This window comes from Neophocaena asiaeorientalis, unplaced genomic scaffold, assembly GCF_003031525.2.
Source record: "Neophocaena asiaeorientalis asiaeorientalis breed wild unplaced genomic scaffold, Neophocaena_asiaeorientalis_V1.1 scaffold719, whole genome shotgun sequence".
Lineage (NCBI taxonomy): Eukaryota > Metazoa > Chordata > Mammalia > Artiodactyla > Phocoenidae > Neophocaena > Neophocaena asiaeorientalis.
Genome location: NW_020173970.1, coordinates 237,886 through 263,867, shown reverse-complemented (window position 1 = coordinate 263,867; position 25,982 = coordinate 237,886). Strand labels below are relative to the sequence as shown.

Here is a 25,982-nt window from a genome sequence, read left to right as displayed (position 1 = left end):
AGACCATTGCCACTTAGCAGCACTACCCTGTAATGAAACAGTTCCTCAGTTAAGACCATTGCCACGTAGCAGCACTACCCTGCAACGAAACAGTTCCTCAGTCCCAGAGTCATCCATTGCTGCCATCAGATTGCAACTTAATAAGCTAATAATGATCAAGTTGCCTGTGTCCCACTAGCGTTAGTGATAAAGTAGCTGAGTACAAGTTAAATCAATGGAAACCCCTTGCTAGACTGTAAAGTCTGCTTGTGGGAACCTCTTTTACCTTAATCACTGTCAAATACCCATGACCAGCATGTTACCTGGCCCTTAGTAAGCATTACTGTTTAACTGAACCGAAACCCTAGAGGAAAGGGGCCACAGTAATTTGAATGCTACTTAGTGTAATAAGAAAATGTGCTAAAAGATTATGAAGACAAATTTAGGGACTACTTCCTAAATGACAATAATATTTCTTTCCCAGGCACTAGAAGTTCTGTTATTAGGAAAAGAAGCATAGATGAAGAAAGTTTAGAAATAATAGAAGCCCAAAGCATCATGTCAAGGTAAGATTAGGAGAGAAAAATTTTGGTTTCACGTGGATCCTTGTTTAATATCATATTTAAAAACAACAAACAAAAACCTATTCTCTACCCTTCTTTTTATCCTTCCCCTTCACATTATCTTCAGTAACAGTGCTTGCCAATTCTCATTCTACGCACTGTAGGATGTCAGGAAGCTGGCAAACTCCAAACCTGTAACCACTAAGGTTATGTCTAGTGACATGTCATATACAGGACCCTACATTGTCCCTCTCTTGTCTAAAACTGAAACTCTAGTAAACTTTGTCACTTACTTTTCAGTGTCGTCAATTTAATGAATAGTTCCTAATCTGAAGCCCCTACCCCTATCTTACTGTGAGAATTAGTGAAATAAATAACACTAAACCATTTTAAATTTGGAGAAGAAAGGCACTATGAAAACATGAGATACTGCTGCTCAAACACAGCTTGAACCTTGTTTCTTTAGGAAGTTTTGATACCAAAGACCATAATAAAACAGACTTGGACGTTTGCTTCAAGAGAATATTGTCCTCATTCCACACCTGTCCTTACTACTCTTTTGTGTGCTATTGTAAACTCCTTGACCACCTGACTAAGACATTTTCTAAAGATCATTTCCAAAAATTAGGCTTTATCCCATTCTCATGTAATCTGCAATGCTATGGCTGCAATATCATGAAATCAGTTCCTTGAAGTCACAAAACAAGATTTTGACGTGAGGGGATGTCCCTCTTTTAGAGTTCCCTTCTGGATAAGATACTGGAGGCCTAACTGCAGGGAAGTCTTGAGAAAAAAACAATAGGAGGATGAGGGATTGTGAGGGTTTTTCTTTTTTTTCCCCTAAAGAATAATATCAATAAACTAACTCTGTTGACAGTGTAAAGCAGTGCTTCTATCTGGGGTCAAGGCCAGAGCAATGGACACCTTATCCCACTCATCCTCTTCCTCTGATAAAGCCCCAACCAGTACTGAAAAGTCTTCTTCACAAGAGCCTAGAGGCCTTTTTAAAAAGTGTTTGAAAAAGAAGCGGACAAAGGAAAACTGAAATTAAAAGGATTTTCCAGTCTGTCTCTGGTGGCTGGTCCAAAAGGATGCTTCAATTCGTGCTCTTCACCTGCCTTTTCACCACAGTAACACTGGGGTCACCAACGGGTAAGTCTTGTGTCAAGTACTTGACACGATGTACTTTTGTTGGAGGAATTTGCTGTTATGTACAGGTTATTAAGAGCAAGATTCCAGTATCTTAAATACTGGTTCTAGAATAGGAGAAGAAAAGTCATTGAAAACCTGTGGAGATATATTTTCAGAGAATTTCATTTCATGTTCCGTTTAGCCTTTTGCCTGAGCATCCAAAATTTCCATGGATCTGCCAAATCCAAACAACTTTCCATGAGCTAAATATTTCTTGGAGTATCTGTAAAAGGAATCCTAACCTCTTTATATTCTAGGCACTTGTATAGTCCCAACTTTAAGAGGGAAAAAAATTTTTTTTTTAGAGCAGAGGATAGAGTTTTTTCTTTCATTAATACAAGGGACTGAGTGTGCCCCTAAAGGCACAGATCTGGATAAATCAGACTTCTTAGTCTTGACATCTGAAAATATGACTTTTTTTGCAGAGACTGAGTGAATCTTAAACTGTCTCCCCCCTTGGCACCTCCAGACTTGATACAAAACTGGCCAACAAAGCAAAGTTTTAATTCCATTTAGTAACAAATGTCTCTCTCCTTTTCCCATTAGAATTTAAGTTCTAACTAGAAGAGAGAGTGAGATGGCGAGAACCATCCTTCTTGGCACCTCTGAGAATCTCAGTGTTTAATTGCCCCTATTTCTTCGGGTAACTAAGGCCTTGCTCTAGTACCTTGAGACCCTAAGGAGACATGTAAAACTAAATGTCATGTGGTATCCTTGATGGGATGCCAGAATAGACAAAAATAGGCAAAAACTAAAGAAATCTAAACTATGGACTTGAGTTAATAATAATGTATCAACACCGGTTCATTAATTGTGGCAAAGATACCACACTAGTGTACAATGGTTTCATAATAGGGGAAACTGGGTGCCAGAAAATGGGAACTTTTTGTATAATCTCCTCAATTATTCTCTAAATCTAAAACTGGTCTTAAAAAGTCTTAAAGATAGGTTTGAGCTAAGTTTAATCACCCTGTATCTGCTACCAGTAAGTAACCAAGAGTCGCTTGAGTCAAAGTGGTCCTGCCCTCAACTTCCTCCCCGCTTTCTCCCCACTCTCTTCCCTGGCTTACTCCTCCCTCTAGTACCTCCCGTACCCTCCCATCAGACACCTTCTCCTTTCCCAGATCTTTTTTATTTTATTATTTTTTTTCCAGCCCTTCTAGGACGTTTGACTCAACGCCATAAACAAGATAAAGGGAGAACTTTGGGGGCTAGGGATTGGGTGGGGGTGCAGTTGCCTCAGAGGAAAGGGTAAGTGAGAAAAAAGCAGAAGAGGGGAGGGCGGAAGGCGGGAAGCGAAGGGGGAGAGGGAAGGAAGGAGAGGAGGGGCTTCCGACCCCAGGGCGCGGGGGCAGAATCTGGTGATCCGGACTATCCAAGGGGCGGTTCCCGGGATGCGGACCTGGAGGGTCAGGGAGTCCTGGTCCCCGGGACGAAAGGGCGGGGATGCTGACGTTTGCGCTCTGCTTTCGGCCACGACGAGGTGCCAGCCCTCGGGGGGCATGGACGTCCGGGCTGACGAGCGAACATCCTAGTAAATAAAGGCTGACCGGCTGTCTGCCAGCTGGGGCCCCCTGACTCGAACTTTGCCCACCGGGCTGTTCTCTGAAGCTCTCTCATTTGAGGGATGTATTATGTATGCGTGTGTATATATACGTCAGTAATTCAGGACGCAACATGCATAATACCGAATTCGGGCTCCACATTGAGAGACTGAAAAAAGGAGTTAACGCCAGCGGCCAGATTATTAAAGGATTAAATTACTCCCTTTAAACGGGGTGAGTGGAATGGGTTTATTTAATGTTAGGAAATATTGCATGGGTAACTTTTACAATATGTATTTAGTTTACAGAAGATAGTAAATTTCTCCTATTTGTGCCATGTATCACCTACAACAAGAGAGGAAGTAAACTTTCAACAAATAGCACAAGAAATGATAGTTAAATTTAAGGAAAAACTTTATAAATCATGAAATAGTTATTGAGGGAGGTTTAGGAATTTCTGTAAAAGCTATTAAAAGTTGAGTACTTAACCATTTCTTATAAAATTAGAGCCAAGGAGATGAACCAAATATTTCTATGAATTTATAATCACCTGTGAAATTGCCCTGGAAATCTGTCTTCATAAGAGAACCACAGCTGGGAGAGCAGATAAGGGAATTTTTCCCTTTTCAGAGGGTAGAGAGTCTGTATGAGGACATTTCTTCCTCTCAAGCGACATCAAACCATGGTCTAGGGCACAGTCAGGAAACCGCAGGGACATTATAAGGAGAGGGTTGCTCCTGGCACGTGTAACTCTGCAAAAGTGTTACTTCCAGAATATGCAATACCCTACTTATTTCTTGTCCCAAACGGTTATTATACTCTCAATGGGGCCCTTAGCACTAGGCTACACCCTCCTCTACATGTGACTGAAGTTTTGAGATTAAACTTGAAATTGAAATGTAGACTGGGAAAACCCAAAATATTTTCTAGACAACTTAGATTTTTTGATCATGGCCTATCCACACTTAATTATTGTGCAGTATTTGCTGAAGCTGAATTTCCTGCCCACAAAGTATTTCAGCCTTAATATGAATTCCCTGCCTACAATGTCTATTAAGTCAGCCTCACATGCATTAAGAAGGATAGTACTCTGGCTAGGACTCCTTTCTAAAATTTCTTGATTTTATAGATTCTTTGTAAGAACAATTTGCCTGTGTTAATTCAGTGTTTTCCTGAAATTGAGAGAAGCAGTGAACTGGGGATATTGGTGTATTCAGTCATTAAAATGTTTTTGATGAGGTATTTGTCCATGTTATTTATGCACTAAAAATGCATGCTTGAAATGTTGCTATATTCTAGACAGTGATGCCCTGGCTAATTGTGAAGACACAAAGTTCATGGTGTTTTCAATAGGTGATGGAACATGTACCAACATTCACATGGAGAATATCTTTGGTAATTACTTCACACTATACTGTGTTTTTCAAAGCAGCTGACATATGCCAGAGGCCTATTCCTTCTAAGGTGGAATGAGCTTTACACATTCATTATCAAGCCAAACTGCCCGCTAATGCAAAGTTCCATCCAAAATCTTGCTTACAAATGACCATCCAACTACTTTTTGAAAATTTCCAAAGATGAAGAGCTTACCACTCTATAATACAGCCTCTCCATTACTAGATAGCTGAACTGAAATGCACTTCCCTGTAACAATTTGTTCTTGTCATTGTAACAGAAAGCTAATTCCTCTTTCATAAGCCATTCCAGATTTTTGAAGACTGATGCATATTCTTCAGGGTTTGTTATTTTTTTTCCTCCAAACAGTAGTTCTCAGCTTCTTCCCCAGTAAATAATTGTTAGGCTCCCTTCTAAATCTGATCACCTTCCTCTTTTGTCCCTTCTAAATCTGATCACCTTCAAGTTTGTCCATTACTTTCATAAAATATAGCCACAGGTGTGAACACAGTACTCAAAATATAGTCTGACCAGCACAGATTTCAGTGAGCCTATAACCTCCCTTGGTCTGATCAGCTATCCTATCAGATGATTACTCTGGATGAAAGGTTTAGTTCAATGCAAACACAAAACCTTAAATAGATTTGAAATAATTTTTCAAATGTAAAAGGCATTTATGAAATATGTTTATGTCAACTTGAGGAATCTTAAACAGCTACTTTTGGGAACTTTAGATTATTTCTTTCTTGAACTAAAAAGCCAGAATGTAAGACCAAGAAGGTGGACTCAGGCTCTTGCCACTGTGATCTGAAACATCACAAGGTGCCTCTGAGGTGTCCTTTTCATTCCCAGCCCTAGATCCTTGTTCTGCTTACATCAGTCTGAATGAGCCGTGGAGGAACACTGACCACCAATTTGATGAGTCTCAAGGTTCCCCTCTGTGTGACAACAATGTGGATGGGGAGTGGTACCGCTTCACAGGCATGGCAGGGGATGCCATGCCCACCTTCTGCATACCAGAAAACCACTGTGGAACCCACGCACCTGTCTGGCTCAATGGCAGCCACCCTCTGGAAGGTGATGGCATTGTGCAACGCCAGGCCTGTGCAAGCTTCAGTGGGAACTGCTGCCTCTGGAACACCACAGTGGAGGTCAAGGCTTGCCCTGGAGGCTACTATGTGTATCGTCTGGCCAAGCCCAGCGTCTGCTTTCACGTCTACTGTGGTCGTGAGTACCTTCCCTGGGCTCTTTTCCCTCCCCCAACAAGGCCACATATGGCATCAAAGAGAAAAACGCCATAGGAAATTTGGTTATGGTAGTATCTCAGAGCCTGAAGAACATTGATTTAGGGCCACGGACACCTCCAGATCATGATTTCTGAGGTGTGTTCTTAGATTTCTGAAAAATTCCTGAAGAATAGAAAGGGAAAGGAGCTATGACTTTGATCAGTTTTACTTTGTCTTCCACTCCATTCAAACAGAACAGTAGAAAGTGAAATGTTGACTTAGGTTATTTCATGTGGATTTCCAGCCTTTTTGAGCATGGAGGACCCCTTCTCAGTATATATTTCAGACATACATACGGTAGCATTGTGCTTAGTGCCCACTGATTTTTTTAATGATGTATAATGGGAAGAAGCCACTTGAGATCAGTAATACTTTTAAGTGAATTTTCATGTTATTAATCCCATAAAAATCTGTATACATTTAAAAAGTAGACTGCATAGAAGAGTAGGACATAATGCTTACTTAATCTACAGCTCATGTTTGGTGAGGTTTTAGATTTGCAGAAACTCCATGGTCACCCAAGGATCTGAAGTTGGGACTCATTGAACTCAATGACAGAACATGTCCCTAGGCAGCACCTCTTGCCATTGGGCTATATAAACGCTGATCAATGAGAATTCTGTTGATGTTGGCTAGGAATTCATACCCCATGATTGAACTCATGAGGCTTTCTCATGGATGAGAGTGTCCTCTGGTCCTCGCCCTTCCTGAAAGGTCCTCTTTATCCTCCATAGATTTTTATGACATCTGTGATGAGGACTGCCACGGTAGCTGCCTGGATACCAGTGGGTGCACGTGCTCTCCAGGAACCGTGCTAGGCCCCGACAGACAGACATGCTTTGGTAAGAAACCCATCTTGCGGTAGAAACAGGCTATTAGGAGTAAAGGACAAATCAAAAACTCCTCCTGACTCAGAGCGCCATCATTTTTCCAGTTTGTGTCTCTGAAAACTCAGAATGGGGTTTGTCTTTTTAGTTCATAACTTTTTAGTTCATAACTAAAGTATGAACTAAAGTTCATACTTGGGAAGTCCCCCAAGTAAACGCTTACATTATTTACTTATGTATGCTTCCAGGGTTTCTTTGTCTTTTTAGTTCATAACTAAAGCCTCAAGCCAAATTTATATCATGTGTCGGGACAGTCTGGGATTGCGTTGTCCAATACACTAGCCACTAGCCATGTGTGGCTATGTGGCTTGTGTGACTGAAAACTGAATTGTAATTTTACTTAATTTTAATTTAAAAGCTAATATTTGATTCAGTCATTGGAAAACTAAAACTGTGTGGGGCAACTTGAGTGAACTGTAAATTTTATGACTATAAAATACAGCTCAAGTATTTCTGATGAAAATTTATCATCCAAATTGAGACATGCTATAAGTATAAAATACACACCAGATTTTGAAGATTAGTTCAGAAGAAGAATAAAAGATATCAATAATTTTAATATTGATTATATATTGAAATGAAATATTTTAGACATACTGGATAAAATGAAATCTATTTTTTTTAATTTATTTTATTTATTTATGTATTATCTTTTGGCTGCACTGGGTCTTAGTTGCGGCACGTGGGATCTTCATTGAGGCACATGGGATCTTCAGTTGTGGCATGTGGGATCTTTCGTTGAGGCGCGTGGGCTTCTCTCTAGTTGTGGTGTGCAGGTTTTTCTCTCTCTAGTTGTGGCACACAGGCTCCAGAGTGTGTGGCCTCTGTAGTTTGTGGCACGAGGACTCTCTCGTTGAGGGACGCGGGCTCAGTAGTTGTGGCGCACTGGCTTAGTTGCCCCACAGTGTGTGGGATCTTAGTTCCCCAACCAGGGATTGAACCTGCATCCCCTGCATTGGAAGGCAGATTCTTTACCACTGGACAACCAGGGAAGTCCCTGAAATATATTATTAAGATTAATTTTACCAATGTCTTTTAACAAATTTTTTAATGTGACTACTAGGCAATTTTACATTACATGTGTGTCTTGCTTTGTATTTCTGTTGGGTAGCTTTGGTCTAGAATTATCTAAGGACATACTCCTATAGCTTCACTAATATAATTTTGGTTTGTCTGAGTGGCAAGAAAGGGTAGTCAGATTATTTGTAGGAAATCCAGAGTTGTCCAATTGTATACATGTTTTGTTGTCTACAGCAGGGAGAAAATAGAGTTGAAAAACCCAGGACTGAAGATCATCTATTTTCTGTTTAGTGTTATGAAGCTTTTTGTATTCAGACTCAAATAGAGTTAAAACAAGTCTAGAGAGAAAGGGGAGGACTACCCCACAGCTGCCTCCTCCAGAAGAAGAGTAACAAGATCAGGATGGGATAGGGCATCAGGATGAAAGGGATATCAAAGGGTTCTTATTTTAGAAAAGCTTTTGTTCCTCAGTCTCTTTAATGAATCCCACTAGCCATCCCATGGAGCATGGCTAGGCACTCCCATAACAGTTGTTAGGGCTCTTGCCTGGTTGATTTTGACTATGTGATTTAATGTAAACAGGTTCAGGGTGTGGGGGATGATGGTACCTACAATTCCCCCCAACCCCTCACACTACACACACACACACACACACACACACACACACACACACGTGTCTGTTGGAAAATATTTGGCTTCCTCTTAAGGCAGGAGTTGTTCATTCATCTCTTCTTTTGTTTTAATATAACTTTTGAATAGGTCATGTATTTAAATAGCTCCCAAGTTAAACAGCATGAAGGTATACAGTGAAATATCTAGCTCTCTGTCCCCCATTTGCTCCACTTCCCTCTCCTCCAACTCCATCCCAAGTAAACTCTTTTTTTTTTAATATTTATTTTATTTCTTTATTTTTCTTTATTTTTTTGGCTGTGTCGGGTCTTAGCTGCAGCACACGGGATCTTTCGTTGTGGAACACGGGCTTCTCTCTAGTTGTGGCACATGCGCTCCCGGACGCGTGGGCTCTGTAGTTGTGGTGGCCCACGGGCTCTCTAGTTGAGGCACATGAGCTCAGTAGTTTTGGCGCGCAGGCTTAGTTGCCCCACAGCATGTGGGATCTTAGTTCCCTGACCAGGGATCGAACCCGCGTCCCCTGCATTGGAAGGTAGATTCTTTACCACTGGACCACCAGGGAAGTCCCCCAAGTAAACTCTTACATTATTTACTTATGTATGCTTCCAGGGTTTCTTCAGGCAGATATAAAAATAAAAATATACATATTTATTTATTTGTTGCCGTTTTTTAAACCAAATGTTGCATATTATACACACCATACACATCTCTTGCTTAACAATTTATCTTGGACATCTCTGCCTATCGGGACATAGGGAAAAGCCCCCAGTTCCTGCCTGGAGTCTGTCTGTTGGTTTCAGGGAGATCATGAACTCCCTGAAATTAGAGGCAAAGTTTTGTGTTTATGTGCATGTGTCAATGTTACTTTAGTTTTTTAAAAAATATATAACAATTTTAATTATTTATTATAAATTATTTTTTTTAGGCAGAGAGAAGAGTATAGGAAAATAATATAACAGACACTCATGTACCCAGCTTTATAGCTAAATTTTTCTTCCTTTTTTAATTTTTAAATTTAAAAAAAAATTTTTATTTATTTATTTTTGGCTGCGTTGGGTCTTCATTGCTGCATGTGGGCTTTCTCTAGTTGTGGCGAGCGGGGGCTACTCTTCGCTGCGGTGCATGGGCTTCTCATTGCGGTGGCTTCTCTTGTTGTGGAGCACGGGCTCTAGGCACGCGGGCTTCAGTAGCTGTGGCTCGCAGGCTCAGTAGTTGTGGCGCACGACTTAGTTGCTCCGCGGCATGTGGGACCTTCCCGGACCAGGGCTCGAACCCATGTCCCCTGCATTGGCAGGTAGATTCTTAACCACTGTACTACCAGGGAAGTCCCTCTTCCTTTTTTTAAAATAAAATTTTACAGATACAAATAAAGCCATCTCATTCCATCTCTTTTACCTCTCTCACCCTCCAGGGATAATCACAGTTTTGAAGTTAGTGTGTGTCCTTCTGGTCCCTGTTTTTATGCTTTTATTATTTATGTAATAAATAACAACAATAATATAACATAACAATAACAATATATAGCATTGTTTTGTGTGTTCTTAAAATTAACATAAAAATGATACCTTACCTCACGTGTGAGATTTTCTCTAGAGTATACCCATAAAAGTGGAATTGCTGGGGCATAGAGTTTCTAAGGCTGTAAGTGACAATAAATTCCCAGATAACAATGGCTTCAATAGTAGAAGCGTATTTCTCTCTCAGGTAAAATAATCAGTCTCCAGGTAAGCAATCCAGGCTTTCGACAGAGGGTGAACCCAAGCACCAGTGTGGCCACTCCCAGGAGGGCTGCTAGCACCTCTAGCCATCCACTGTCCAGGCAGTAGGGGCCCTGATGAAGGGTCTAATCTTAGCAACTATATTTTTCATTTCTACGAGTTCTGTATGTTTGTTTTGTTTCAATTCTGCCTTGTCTTCCTACACAATTTTATTTTGGTTACTGGCCTTACTTTTATCTGTTTAGTAATTTTTTTAATCCTTGTATTATGGATTTTTCTGGATTATTCTGTTCTCTCCAGTTCAAAGCCTCCCATTTGTTATCTTGTCAGCTTTCTCATAGTGGATCATCTCCTCCTGCATATGTTTTATGATAAACCACCTTCTGTTGTAATTGTTTTTCTGTGGTACTCCACTCTTATTATCTGGTTTGAGGAGTTCTTTTTTACTACGGAGAGTTTTTTGATTGCTTGTGTCACAGAAGCTTCACCAGTCCAGGCCAAACTTTACATCAGTTTCTCAGTTTCAAGATCCCCACACCATGTGGGAATTATGAGTTCATACTTCAACCGTGGCAGGGCCCAACTTGGGGTTTATGAAGGCTTTTCTCTTTCCTAGAGCCTCAGGCAGAGAGCTCCTTATTTCTTTCCAGGGCCTCGGAGCAGAGTCCTTCTCCTCCCCCTTTCATTGTGGGGATACGTTTTCCAGGGTCCTAGACTTGAGCAGGGTTTCAGTTCTAGCTCATCTCCTCTCGTGGGCCCAAGGCCATGCCTCCTGTCACCTTGTGGGTGTTTAAACCCCAGTCCCTGGTTTATATCCTGTATCCAAGCCATGGCAAATTTAACTCCTCAAGCTCCCCTGTTTTTGTTTGTAGAAGGAAGGGGATCGACATTTGTTTCCAACTGTGCTTATTCTTTTTATAGCAAGAGACCATGTCCTTCATCAGATTCTTAAAAATGTTAGCAGTCATTGCTTAAGTACAATGTGGGAATATTCCAATATTTAAAATAGATTTGAGGGCAGTTGTTCATGTTATAAAAAAGACTGCTTCGCAAAAAATTTTATCCAACATATCCTCTGCAATGCAAATTCCTTTAGTGCATTTAAAACACAGTTTGATTTATGTTTTATTTATTTAGCAAATCTTCAGGAATTGCAGAAAGTGAGACTCTCCAATACAAACAAGCAGGTGAACCCAAATAACAAAGGGGACTTCATTTCCCCAACAGTTTTGCCCCGAGGAGGGAACTGGCAAGCAACCAACTAACTGCCTTCCGCTCCAGCAGAGGGCAGAGGGACAAATAACTTGGTGGGGAGACCAGGTTAATAAAACTGATTATATTGGAGTTGGTTTGTGGAAAGTCTAGGGACAGGATCTGAAAAGATGTGGAGTTTCTGCTAAGGGGCTTGGGAAAAGATTGCATGGCTCAGCAGTATGTAAATGGTGTGGTCTCTCTTCTACAGATGAGAATGAATGTGAACAAAACAATGGTGGCTGCAGTGAGATCTGTGTAAACCTCAAAAATTCATATCGCTGTGAGTGTGGGGTTGGCCGTGTGCTAAGAAGTGATGGCAAGACATGTGAAGGTGAGATGGGCAAGAAGGGATTCACATCAAGAGCCCCCAGTAAGCCATTGGCTTATTCTTTGATGTTCATAAAACTGGCCAACGTCAGAAGAGAGTAACAATCTGGCTGTGTAAAGAAACCACAAATCATCATCACTGAGAATCATTGCAGGATGCTCGTGTTGCACACAGAATGCAGTGTTGATTTTGTCTCCAAGCTTTAGCAGGAGGGAGCTGTTGCATTTTGCAAGAGGCAGAGAGCTGCATTTTAATTGGTGGTATAAAAATAGGGTATTCCGTGTTTCTCAAACTTTAATGTGCCCACAAATCACCTGGGATCTTGTTAAAATACAGGTTCTGATTCAGTAGGTCTGGGGTCAGGTGAAGATATTGCATTTTTAAATAACATCTAGGTGACACCTGTGCTGCATATCCAGGGAGCACATCTGGAGTAGCAAGATAATGGAGGTAGGTAGCATAACAAATGGTTTACAGCAGTGTTTCTCAAACTTCCCTGCTGAGAATCACCTGGGCGCCTTTAAAGCTGGCCTTTCCCAGGCCTCTCTCCTGGAAACTCTGGTTCAGTGGGGTGGGAGGGGCCTTACAGTTTGTGTTTTTACCAAGTTTCTAGGTGAGTCTTACCATCTTGGAAGTTTGGGAAACTGGCTTACATGAAGTCATTTTTTTTTTTTTACTCATATGCTTTGAATTTATTAGAGATTAATACATTTTTAGAGATAAGTAAACTTATCTTTTTTTTTTTTTTTTTGCGGTACACGGGCATCTCACTGTTGTGGCCTCTCCCATTGCGGAGCACAGGCTCCGGACGTGCAGGCTCAGCCGCCATGGCTCACGGGCCCAGCCGCTCCGCGGCATGTGGGATCTTCCCGGACCGGGGCACGACCCTGTGTCCCCTGCATTGGCAGGCGGAGTCTCAACCACTACGCCACCAGGGAAGCCCTAAACTTATCTATTTTTGATAGTAGAAATGCTGTATACATTTCATATAATTAAGTACTAAAAAGAATTTGCAATGTATGTCAAATAATTGAAATGGAAATTGTCTACTATTATGACATGAAACTTAGATAATGTCCCTTCTCTAAGGCCCTTGCAAATTATTCCAAATAAAATTTCATCACTTCCACTTTAATAAGTCTGAATCTCATGATATTGGGAGTTGAGAGACCAAAAAAGAAAAATATTCTGCAGATTATATGAAGAGATAAATGGCTTAATTATCATTATTTACAGAGGACATATGATTTGTCCCAGAAGGTAATTGAATTTGTGGCATAACAGATTATAATACTGCTTACGATATCACTTTATTCTAGCTATATTCAAAATAATAAAATACTACCCCAAAAGGAAAAATTATGGCTAGTGCTCACAATTCATTTCATGCAACAAAATTTGCATTATTAACTCAGGGACCATTAACCAGGATATCAAATTACTGTCCCTTGTAAAAAGACTAAATGTACTTTAAATTTCATTGAGTAAGAGTGATGTCCTGAATCCTCCTTAAATCTTATTTTATGTAATAATCTTTACATATTTAAATATTAATGAAATGTTCCATGACGAACATTTATAATTACTCATGAGTATTTCATTGGAAATATTAAGTTAATCCTCATATAATTTTAAAACCTAATAATCATAACTGAAAAGTATTTTAGCAGAAGATAAAATTTGAATATGAATTACACTTTAGGATTAAGATTCATATTTGAAATCCTTTTTTTTTTTTGGTTTTGTTTTTTTGTTTTTATGGAAACCCTTACATTTTATTGATAGTCCAAACATATTTGTTTCTTTAGCTAGTCTGTTAGATTAGCATATCTTCTTTTTTAAAATAAAAAGCTCTTTTTAATTTTTAAGTAACTTTTATTGTTTTGTTTTATTATGAAAGAGTTATGTTCATAGAAGAAAATACAAAGGAGTAAAAGAACGATAACCAAAATGACCGCAATCCCACTTGCAGGTATAGCCATTCTAAACATTTTGGTATGTCCTTGGAAGAGACTTAAAATCCTTTAAACCAAATAAGAATTTCAGTTTATTTTGTGCTTTGCAATTTTAGACCTGGAAATATCCTGAGTGAACATTTAATCCAACCCTTTCATTTTACATATATTGAAATTGAGGCCCAGGGAAATTAACTGACTTAAGGAAGACCATTTTTAAGAAAAAAATTTCCTATTAATGTTGACTTTAACATTTTATAGCATATTTTATGCTTTCTTCTACACCATTATATATCATTTTCGGCTATTTCAAAAACCCATAGGAATACGCTTATCCTTTTTAATTGTACAGATTTATAAACAGGTGATAGCCTAATCTCTCCTAAGTTTTGCAAAGATTAATTCATTGCAAATTTATTCTCTCTCCCTGTTTCACAAAAATCGATTCATCTCAAGTTAATTTACTAAGGACTAATATTTTTATTATTAATGAACTGAGACTAATAGCTATAACTGGAAATTGGCTCATATCTTTCCTTGAACATCTTAAATGATTTGAAAGCATTCCCTTTTTTTTTTTTTGGCCATGCCATGCGGCATGTAGGATCTTATTTCCCCAACTAGGGATCGAACCCAGGCCCTTGACAGTGAAAGTGTGGAGTCCTAACAACTGGACCACCAGGGGATTCCTGAACGCATTCCCTTTTATTATCTTACCCCTAAAACAGGGACCAGCAAACTTTTTCTGCATAAACACAATAGTAGATATTTAAGGCTTTGCGGACCATATGGAATCTGTTGAAACTACTCAACTCTGCCCTTGTAATGAGAAAGCACCCATAGACAATAGGGAAATAAATGGGTATGACTGTGTGCCAGTAAAACTTTATTTACAACAACATGTAGCAGGCCAGAGTTTGATGACCCATGATCTAGAAGATCATATCCAGAGCCCACAAAGGTCATTATTTTTCCTCGCTAACTATGACATTATGTGGTAGTTTCTTCATTTTTCAACTGAATATTTTTCCTTTTTGGCACATTTGATTGAGTATGCTTTTTGAAAATGTGAAACTTTTAAAAAGAAGACTTGGGCTTCCCTGGTGGCGCAGTGGTTGAGAGTCTGCCTGCCGATGCAGGGGACATGGGTTCGTGCCCCGGTCCGGGAAGATCCCACATGCCATGGAGTGGCTGGGCCCATGAGCCATGGCCGCTGAGCCTGTGCGTCCGGAGCCTGTGCTCCGCAATGGGAGAGGCCACAACAGTGAGAGGCCCGCGTACCGCAAAAAAAAAAAAAAAAAAAAAAAAAGAAGACTTTAAAAAACTACATCATAAGAGGAATGTCACAAAGAGCTCAGCTGAGTGGAATCTTTCAGTGTGTTGTCCAGTTCATTTTTATAATGTGCTATCAGCCCAAGAAACATATCTCCAGTGCTATTATTCCTAGAGATTTGAGGAGAGGGGCTGGTGATCCAACCATTGGTAATAGCTCTGACTAACTCTGATCCATTTAGCTGCTCTAGGTGAATTTATATTCTGTCAGTCCCTTTTACATCAATAATACTCTATAAAATTTCAAATTGGGTGGACTAAATGTTACAGAAATTAAGAAATGACTTTCGGGTCTTCCTCCCCAAAATTGTAGTCTAACCATGAGAAAAACAGACAAAGCTGGATTGAAGGGCATTCTACAAAATGACCAGCTTAAATGGTTAGAGCTATGTGTGTTGTAAGATTGCTCTTTGTAGCTTTAACATTTAATAAACTTCTTTGTGGACATCATGTCTCAGTGGCTGAGTTGGGCCCCAATGATACTGTGGTAAGTCAAGTACAATGCCTAATGCAAAGTACCAGTCCAAGAACCAGAATTCTTGGGGAAGAGGGCTACAATATCATTCCCTTTTCTTTTGGTTTTTATTGCAGACATTGAAGGATGCCACAATAACAATGGCGGCTGCAGCCATTCTTGCCTTATGTCTGAGAAGGGCTATCAGTGTGAATGTCCCCGGGGCTTGGTGCTGTCTGAGGATAACCACACTTGCCAAGGTAGTACATGCTCAACCTCTGCTCTTAATTCCTCCCTCTTAATCTCCCTGCATTCCTCAACTGAGTGTGTCAAGATTCTCATCTTTTAGAACACCACCTCTTTTAGCAGCATGTGTACACTCTGGAATCATTTAAAAATTGTGGTAAAAAAATATAACATAAAATTTACCATCTAAACCAATTTTAAGTGTACAGTTCAGCAGTGTTATATATATTCACATTTTTGTGCAACGAATCTTCAAAACTTTTTCATCTTGTGAAACTGAAACTCTATACCCATTAAAACAAGGACCCCTCATTCCTTCCTCCCTCCAGCCCCTGGCAACCACCATTCTACTTTCAGTTTCCATGAAGTCAACTACCTTAGGTACCTCATATAAGTGGACTCCTACGGTATTTGTCTTTTTGTGGTTGACTTAATTTCACTTAGCAGATTGTCCACAAGGTTCATCCATGTTGCAGCATATGACAGGATTCCTTCCCTTTATAAAGCTATTCCACTGCATGGGTATACCACATTTTGTTTATCCATTCATCCATTGATGGACATTTGGATTGCTTGTCAATAATACTGCTATGAACACGGGTGTGCAAATATCTCTTTGAGGTCCTGCTTTCAATTCTTTTGGACCTATGCCCAGAAACAGGATTGCTAGGTCATACAGTTTCCTTTGCTTTTTACTTTTGATTTTTTTCTCTAATTTCTATTATTAGTTGTATAACTAATACTTAATTTAGATGGAGTTCCTCTCTTTTCTAACAGATGATTGGCTTATGAAAAGTTGAAAGCCCTAGGGAACTGATTCTTCCCCCTACACGTACAATCTGATCATCAACAATCCTCTGAGAACTATTTTCTGGAAATCTAGTTATTTATGTCCAGAAAATTAATTCACTCATCCATCAAGTATTTAATGAGCACCTATATGTGACTTCTTTATACTAAGCCGTTGCTGTGATATGCCCTCACATACTGATATTGCCCTCACATATTGTCTGACAGTACCCTTTGTACTCCTTTTAGAGTATTTGTACAGTCCAGAGGAATGAATGCTAAGGAAGAGCAATCTTTTTATATTAAATTAAAGTGAATTTTATAGTTTATGGTCTATTGAGCAATGCAAGGACAGTTTAGAACTCTTCCCCAAGTGCGCTAACGCTGTTTTTATTACCTCTGTTTTATGGGGCAGTAATTAATGGGAAAGTCAAAGTGGTAGCGTTATGTAATTTAAGCCTATATCAAAGCAGTGCTTTTTCTGTATTGCCAATAAATTGTGTTTGTGCTAAAAGTTCATCCTTTAGGTGTTTCAGTGCATGGAGTTATGCTAGACACACTTTGAAATAAATGTTTGTTGGATTGAAATTTTGATACAGTATTTTCTCATTTGGGAAACAATATAGTATTTGAGGAGCATTATTTGACCACAACCTTGGGAGTTAGGAGTCCAGGTTTTATTCACCAATTTGTTTTGAGCCTCAGAGGTTTCCTTGAGGATAGAACAAAAAGTTCAAGGTGTGGAAGGGAGAAGTTATTTCTCCTAGAATCCTCCTTCCCTTCTCCCAGTCCCACTTTTCCAGTTCTAACAGCAGTTCCTGTCCCCGCAGTCCCCGTGTTCTGCAAGTCGAACACCATTGAAGTGAGCATCCCCAGGGACCTGGTCGGCGGTCTGGAGCTCTTCCTAACCAACACCTCCTGCCGAGGCGTGTCCAATGGCACCCACGTCAACATCCTCTTCTCCCTCAAGACATGTGGCACAGTGGTCGATGTAGGTTCTTCCTGAAGGACCCTTGGGGAATGACCAAATCCAGTTATTTGGGAAGTTGTTGACAGAGGTGTGCAGTGTGGCTTGCATCATAGATGAAATATTTCCACATAAAAGAATGGAGTTTAAAAAATCATATACCATTCATTTAACAAATGTGTTATTGAGCATCTGCTGTGCTGTGGTCCCGACACTGGGAGAACAGTGGCTTAAAAAGAATTCTGCTCTTTCTGTTCTCAAATGGTACCCTCTCTCCAATATGTGCAGACATTTTTCTGAGTGCATCAGCACCAGTACCCGGAGGCTGGCTATGTCTCCTCTGACCAATTATTATACTTGAAGACAGTGACTGATATAGATGATGGTTCATTTATGAGGTAGTAAATGAGTTCAGGGATTGAACCAGTTAGAGGTAAAAGGTTTGTACTTTCCTGCAAGAATCTGTGCACAGCCCTGTGCTGGGAGCCTGAGGGATATGTGAAATAAGATTCCTGACTTTTAGGAATATACACAGTAGTATTGAGATGAAAACACACACAAGTTATAAATAAGAGACAGTGATACAGTTGACGGGTGGTATAGGAGTCCAGAAAGGGACAAACAATGGAACAGTCAAGGCAAATGGGACTTGAATTGGGGTGGAAGCATGTGTGTGGTTTATACAGGCGGAGACTAAAGGAAAGGGCATTTCAGATGGGAAACAAGTGAGCCAGTCTCAGACATGGGAATTCTTGAAGCTTAAGCTGAGTGAATGGTCAACACAGCCTGACTGGAAAAGGAGACTGGAAAAATAGATGCGGGGAGACTATGCTTCCAGACATCTGCTTGTGTGCTGGGGTGAGACGTTTGGGCTTTTCCCCATAGGAATGGGATTAAGCAGGCACTGTCATGATGAAATCAGAAGTGGGCAAGATGGATAGAAAAAAGAGGACCTGGACCCAGGAGATAAGTGTAGAGGCCCTTGCAACCAAATAAATACTTACTTATTGAATCCAGCTTAGAGAAAATCAGAGAGCTAATGAGATTTGGGGTGAGACATGGGGGAGATATATGAGGAGAAGGTCCCGCTTTAGGCAAATTGTGTTTGTTGTATCTGTGGATAATCAAATGGAAATGCCCTACGATGAGCCAGGGGTTCTGGCACACAGGAGAGCAGACAAGGCTGGAGATGAAGAACTGAAAAATCATCTGGGTAAACGCGACAGCTGAAGTCTGCGTGGGGTTGAGCTCAGCACAAGGTCATGCTGCAACACCATCACCAGGTCTAGGATTCCAGAAAAAGACTAATGTACAGAAGCTGTTCTTTTCTAAAATATCAGAGCTTTGAACTGGCTGATTCTGCATAGCTCAGGTTTTTATGACTAATACGCCAAAAGAATGTGTGGGTTGACCATGAAGTGGTATGTAAAACTCTTTAACAGTCAAAATATCTTGCTAAAAGGAGGAGAAGCAATTAAAAAAAAAAGAAGCTTCAGGCTTCAGCAACCAAATCTCTCATGTGCTTTGATGTAAAAAGAAATTTGGAGAACGTTACGGTGGGTGGGGGGGTGGGGGCTGAGGTGCTCTGTGGAAATAAACATAGACTCTCCTCTCCTGGCCCTGGCCTGGCTCAGGTGGTGAACGACAAAATCGTGGCTAGCAACCTTGTGACAGGTCTACCCAAGCAGACCCCAGGGAGCAGCGGGGACATCATCATCCGAACCAGCAAACTGCTGATCCCTGTGACGTGTGAGTTCCCGCGCCTGTACACCATTTCCGAAGGCTACGTTCCCAACCTTCGCAACACCCCGCTGGAAATCATGAGCCGCAGTCACGGAATATTCCCTTTCACTCTGGAGATCTTCAAGGACCATGAGTTCGAAGAGCCTTACCGGGAAGCTCTGCCCACCCTCAAGCTGCGAGACTCCCTCTACTTTGGCATTGAGCCCCTGGTGCACGTGAATGGCTTAGAGAGCCTGGTGGAGAGCTGCTTTGCCACCCCTACGTCCAAGATCGACGAGATCCTGAAATACTACCTCATCCGGGATGGGTAAGTAGGCTGCTTGGACGATGGATTAGCCCCAGTTTACATCCGACCTCTGGGCACGAGAGCAAACTCAGTCATTTCTTAAAACCACCGCAGCACTCTCACCAGCTGTTAATTAGTTCAGAAACTGTTTGTGTGCATTTTGGTGGTAAAAACTGGTGAAGGAGAGGGGAGTCCAAAATGACTCCAAGGGGTCTAGCTCGTGTGACTGACTGGATGCCCTTAACCAAGATGAAAGGACACAGGTGGAGAAGCAGATTTGCTGTGAAAATATTGAATATGATAATTCCAAGTAATAACATTGTATTGTAAATACCTGCAGGATACTAAGGCAGAGAAGTTCAGTGGGCAGTTGGAAATGCGTGTCAGACCCAGGAACAAGGTCAAGACTAGAGACAAAGGACAGAGAATCGCCCCTGTTTATAGTCAAAACTATAGGATTAACCTGCCCAGAGAGATTGTAGAGCATGGGTGGCAAGTGGGGGCTGAGAAATGCAAGAGGGTTAGGAAGTGGGAGCAGCAAATGCAGGCCCCTCTTTTTTTTTTTTTTGCGCACGGTACACGGGCCTCTCAATGTTGTCGCCTCTCACTGTTGTGGCCTCTCCTGTTGCGGAGCACAGGCTCCGCATGCGCAGGCTCAGCGACCATGGCTCACGGGCCCAGCCGCTCCACGGCATGTGGGATCTTCCTGGACCGGGTCACGAACCCGTGTCCCCTGCATCGGCAGGCGGACCCTCAACCACTGCGCCACCAGGGAAGCCCCAGGCCCCTCTTTTAAGAAGTTTGGTAGTGAAGGAGAGAGAAGAAACACTTGGTCAGTTTTAGGAGAAGAAAGATCAGGTGAAGTTTGTTTCTGTTTGCTTGTTTTATACAAAGGAGATTTCCGTATTCCCTGAGGATGCTTGGATTGAGAACTTTGCTTGTCTCTGTGTATCATTGGAAGCCTGCAGTTACCACACCCACTGCTTACATTCCCAGGAAAATTACACTCACATCCCAAACTCATAGTAGTATCTCATCAGTTTCTTCCTCATCCTCAATGTCAGATGGGACACATCTCAGGCAGATCAGGACCTGCAGCTAAAGAAAAGGCAAATAGTCTAGTCAGAGCACCATAGGTGTGCCCCGGTTCATGCCCTTTGCTAATTGGCCTGGTAGACTCTGAAATTTCTCCTTTGCTTTTAACTCCCCAGATCTCTCACCACAGGCAAGCTTCACCTGCTGCTATCGATCTCCTGCACAATGATTTCAACCCTTGATGCACATTAGGATCAACTGAGAAGCCTTTCTAAAAGTAGCAATACTCCAACCTGGTTCTCCACTCTTATTGCCCTAATTCCAGCTCTCATTATCTGTCACCCGGACGGGTAAAACGCTTTCTAACAGCCTCCTAAATCCCAGCTCTCAAGTCTCAGCTCCACAGAGCCCTGGGTATCCAGCCAAAAGAAAAAATATTATATGTATAGTCAGATCCCTGCTGAAAACATTTTGCTTGTTTTCCTCTTGATTTCCTTTGGTTGGTAAATTTAACTGTTTATCAGCAGGAGTACTTCTAGTTTCAGATTCCTGTAGCCTCCTTAGCTTGTTTTCAGAATCTGGAAAATGCATCGTTCTGAGCTGCTTTGGATGGCTAAGAGTAGGTCTCATAGCGGGCTGAAGCCCTTTAGATTTCTTGCCATCTTAAAGGGTTCTCCACAAAGTTTTAAAATGAAACATAGAAGCATCAATTTTTATGTCTTTTTTTTAGTCACATAATTAGTGCTAAGTAGATTAGGAAATGGATTTACTTTTGGGGGAGAATGGATTTGGGTTCCTTTCAAATGTTTTTACAGCTTTATTGCAGTGCTATTTGCATACAATAGATGTACATATTTAAAGTGTACAGTTTGATAAGTTCTGACTAACACAACACTGTAAATCAACTATACTTCAGTTTTTTTAAAGTACTATTTTTAGGTAAAGATAAATTGAAAACACTGAGGCATTCACATGAAAAGTGCCATTTTAATGTCACGTTACTATTGTTATCATAGGTACTGGGCTTTAAGCTCCCTGATGTCACAGACCATATTGTTCATCTCTATCTCCTGTGCAGCCCCCAGCAGAGAGTGTCACACAGATTAGGTATGCATTAGGTATTTATTAGAGAACATAATCAGAAGATGGTATAAATTCATTTAACCTCAGGAAAATGAAAATGCGTACATAAATACAGGAAATAACAGAAACCACATTATATGTTTAGATCCTCTTCAGTTTAGGGGAATAAGGTAGTAGTGGTAATACAAGTCAAGATGTCTTATTTTTAAATAATTTTATTGGATTTTTCAACTGCCCTGAAACAGCAATTACCAATGAACTAGAAAGCGGTCTGTAAGCATGTGGAGCAAGTATCAACTTTTATAGGCTTTTATATCTGATCCCACTTTTTTACTGGCCTGGTAGACGGGAACTATTAAGTATCCATAAAAGGAAAACAGTCAGAAAAAATGTTCCTTTTGAATTCAGAATAGAAAACATAATACATGTGTGAGCCCTGGCCTTTAGGAGAAATTGTCCATCAATACTAAACCGTCACCTCAGAGTGGAGCATCACTAACCCCTCTTTACCCTCAACTAATCCTGAGGCGAGCCTAGGAGTTTCACTTTAAGTGGTAGACCTGAGATTAAAACCCCAAAGCATTATCAAACTAAAATTTAGCATTAAATCTGGGAAAAGAGGAATTAAAACATTTTGGAGGTGAATGATTTTTCCCAATAGGTCCAGTTATTCTCTAAGAAACTGACATCTTTCTTCAGCTCTCTGTTGTACAAATTGGGGTTTGCTCACCTTTGGATCCCCTTCAGGGGCGAGTGTCCATAAATACAGTGAAATCTAGTTAAAGGAAAAACCTTCTCAAATCAATAATAAAGTACGTAAATGCAGATTTCCTGCAATATATTACAAATGAAAATACAACCTTAAAAAGATACCTTGATTTCAAAAGATATCTCTGAAACAAATGTTGCTGCTGTCGCTAATACTTCAATACAATGACTTAACAGGAGGTCCTTGTGCCCAGTTTGTGGGTACAGAGAATGAGAGACAGGAGCAACAGCATTAATGAGCAGGCCTGTGTCTGAAGATGCCTTCACAGGGAGGGGATTTCATTTTTCTTTCATTCTCAAAAGTCTTGAGTGCAGCCCAGCCTCCTCCACCCAGTTTGCCTCTCCTTGGACCAAACACGTTGGACCGGATTGTTTTTCCACCTCTGTTTAAACAATCAAGTCTTACGTGCTATCCTGCCCTACTTCCAGCTGTGTTTCAGATGACTCAGTAAAGCAGTACACATCACGGGATCACCTCGCAAAGCACTTCCAGGTCCCTGTCTTCAAGTTTGTGGGCAAAGACCACAAGGTGAGCTGAACATCTTTACCTTGTAAAGGTACCTCTCCTCCCCAGCCTTCCTTCATGGTGTCCCAGTTTGTTCACATTCTACAAGCCCACATTTAGGATCTGCATCACCTCTATGAAAAATACTATAAAACTGGCCATCTAGAAGGTTAACACCTCCATGAATGTCACAATTATCTGCCCCCCACCCAGTAAAATAACTGGGCTTGTTCAAAGAAAGTACTATGTGATTATAATATAAAATCCTCGTGAGCAGATGTGGTTAAAAAAGCCTGTGTGGTGGTCACGTGGCAAAGTATATGGACAGAATATTTGCAGAAAAGACCAATAGTGAAATGTTCAGTGAAAATAGTACTTACATGCCAATTAAAATAATTATTATGACTATTTTATACATATTAAATTTATAAAAATTATAAATCCCAACTTGCAAGGCTATTAGGGAGATGTATACAGTGGCAGTATAAATTGGTATACTTTCTGGAAAGTGGTCTGACAATGTGTAATAACCATAAAATTATCATCATCTAAAAATTTCAATTCTGACAGCTTCTCAAAAACAAAAAGTAAAACATGACTTGTTGATGTGTTTATAGAGCACTGTTATGAGAGAGGTGTTGTTTAAAGCAAACAGTGTATCAATTAATGCAATATTAAGCAGTTAATACAGAATGAAATATAGAAAAAGGAGATATGAAAAAACTATTGTCATAAAAATTTACATGCAAATTGAATGTGATACAGTTTTTTTTAAATGTATATACATGAATAGAGGTTGTAAGAGGCTTTGTATACTCTGTAAGGTAGAAGGTTTTTGATTTTTGTTTTAGTAGAGTTGTTGAAACACATAAACAAAAGGAAGTTTAAGAGACCAACAGTCTTTTCCATACTGCATTTTAGTGGATTTATGTCCTGTCCAGCTACATCACTGTTCTAGAACAATTGTTAATCATGATGACTAACCCTGATCTTCCTCCTCAGCTAGGCAGCATGCATGGGGAAGTTACTTATAGGAAGAAGCTTCCTAGGAGAAAGAACTTGTTATTTTACACAGAAGTGCGTGGGAGCCCATGTTATGCCCAGACCTTGATGTGAAGAACCAAGATGTTAACGTTATTAGATGTCTTCACAGAGGTCTCTTGTGTCCCTGCACAAAGGCAGAAGTTATGGATGTAGGGTTTTAAATCACCCACATGACTCAGTGTGTTTGCCACGTTACTAAATGTGTGAATATGGGCAAGTTCGTTAACCTCCTAAGTCTCAGTTTCCTCATCTGTAAAATGGGGATGACGATATCTACCTCAAAGGGTGGTTGTTTAGATGAAATGATACATATGTAACGTTTGGTATTGTGTCTGGCTCCTAGTAAGCAGCTCCCAAGTGGCAGCTCTTCTCACTCTTTTTGTTCATTATCATTATGATCTTTCTAGGAAGTGTTCCTGCACTGCCGGGTCCTTGTCTGCGGGATGCTGGATGAGCGTTCCCGCTGTGCCCAGGGCTGCCACCGGCGAATGCGTCGTGAGGCAGTAGGAGGAGAGAATGACAGTGGTCCACAGAGCCAGATGTTGACAGGCGGCCCCATCAGCATCGACTGGGAGGACTAGGACGACCCACCACCCGAGTCCTACTTCTGGCTGCCTATCTCCTTGGAATTCTCCCCTCGCCCTCTGAGAACATCAGCCGGCACCCTAGAACACAGCGCTGCTTTAAACCTTATACTGTGGGTTTAGACAAACTCCCAGAACTGACTCACTCTGACTCTAGCCCACTGGGTCGGGAAAGATCACCTCACTGCTGACCAACCTGTCCCAGGTGGGGCTTCATCTTCTAATGTGGAAAGCTGCACTGTGTACCAAGAAAGCAGCTCACCCCATGCCCCTCATTTCTTTCCTGCAATAAAACACCTAGTGTTGGATGCAGTAGCATGACTAAAATCAGAAGTTGGGTATAGTATTTCAAATTAGGAACTTAAAAAAATTAAATAGTTGCTTGAAATTATGACTTAAATACCCACTGACTCCTTAAATATGTAAACAATAATTATACCCTGAAATTTCCATTCAAAGACAGAGTAGTTATAGGGGATTTGGAAGTTTATCACTGTAAGTGTGTACTAAAAAAATACTATTTGGATTTTCTCCTGAACAATATTTTCCTCTGAGGTTTTTATGCTGTCTTAAATAAACTATTTTCAATTAATAAATGTTAATAAATTCACTAACTTGCATTTAAGTGGTTCAATGACTGAACTGTAGACAGAATTAAAATGTGGTACCATATGCCCTGTTATTTGGCATTCTATGCCCTCAGATTGATAAGACAATAGAAAAAGGTATAAAACTATACCGTACTCTATTTTGTAGGTGCTTAATAAATTTTATTGAGATAAATATCCTAAACCACAGAGATTAATGTTATCTGCAGTTAAATCTGCTTTCTTAATATGCCAATTCATTTTATGGCTTTACATAAGATCAGAAAACAGTTTTTCTTTTTTTTTTTTTAGAAACAACTGCAAGGAACACTTTGTATTGGAACCAGTGAAATTAATTAACAAAATGAAGGGAAAGGAGAAAATGATGTAGATCAAAGATTGGCAAACTTTTTCTGTAAAGAGCCAAAGGGTAACTAGTTTAGGCTTCCTGGGCCATACAGGCCCTGTCACAACTACTCAACTCTGTTGTCCTAGCACAAGAACAGCCGTAAACAAATGTGAGACTGGCTGTGTTCCAGTAAAACTTTACCAAAACAGGGGTTGGGCCTGATCTGGCCCATGGGCCTTCATTTGTCAATCCCTGACTTTAGTGGCCCTCAGGCCTCACAGTACATCAGAATCACCTGGGGGGGGGGGTGTGTTTTTAAAATACCAATAGGTAGGTACCACCCCCACCCCCAAGAGATTCTGTTTTTTTTAATGCTCCTCAGGTGACTCTAATCTGCAATCAGGGCTGAGAACCACAGTTTAGGGAATGGCCCTCAGTCTCTCACTCCCCTCAGTTTTCA

General features: G+C 40.6%; 1 protein-coding gene across 1 annotated transcript; it reads left to right on the top strand.

The window, feature by feature from the left end:
* The first annotated feature begins 458 nt into the window (after nt 1-458).
* On the top strand, nt 459-25,206 carry OIT3 (oncoprotein induced transcript 3). Its single transcript, XM_024753134.1, has 10 exons — nt 459-545; nt 1,420-1,694; nt 5,525-5,899; nt 6,693-6,800; nt 11,676-11,798; nt 15,674-15,796; nt 17,402-17,562; nt 19,173-19,588; nt 22,883-22,982; nt 24,410-25,206. Exons 2-10 carry the CDS (start codon nt 1,634-1,636, stop codon nt 24,581-24,583), a joined length of 1,641 nt encoding a protein of 546 aa, XP_024608902.1. The 5' UTR covers nt 459-545; nt 1,420-1,633; the 3' UTR covers nt 24,584-25,206.
* The last annotated feature ends 776 nt before the right edge of the window (nt 25,207-25,982 follow it).

Coding starts and splice junctions, on each gene's coding strand:
- OIT3 (XM_024753134.1), top strand. CDS start 1,634: ATGCTTCAATTCGTGCTCTTCACCTGCCTTTTCACCACAGTAACACTG. Junction 6,801..11,675: donor CGACAGACAGACATGCTTTG/GTAAGAAACCCA, acceptor TCTCTTCTACAG/ATGAGAATGAATGTGAACAA. Junction 11,799..15,673: donor TGATGGCAAGACATGTGAAG/GTGAGATGGGCA, acceptor TTTTTATTGCAG/ACATTGAAGGATGCCACAAT.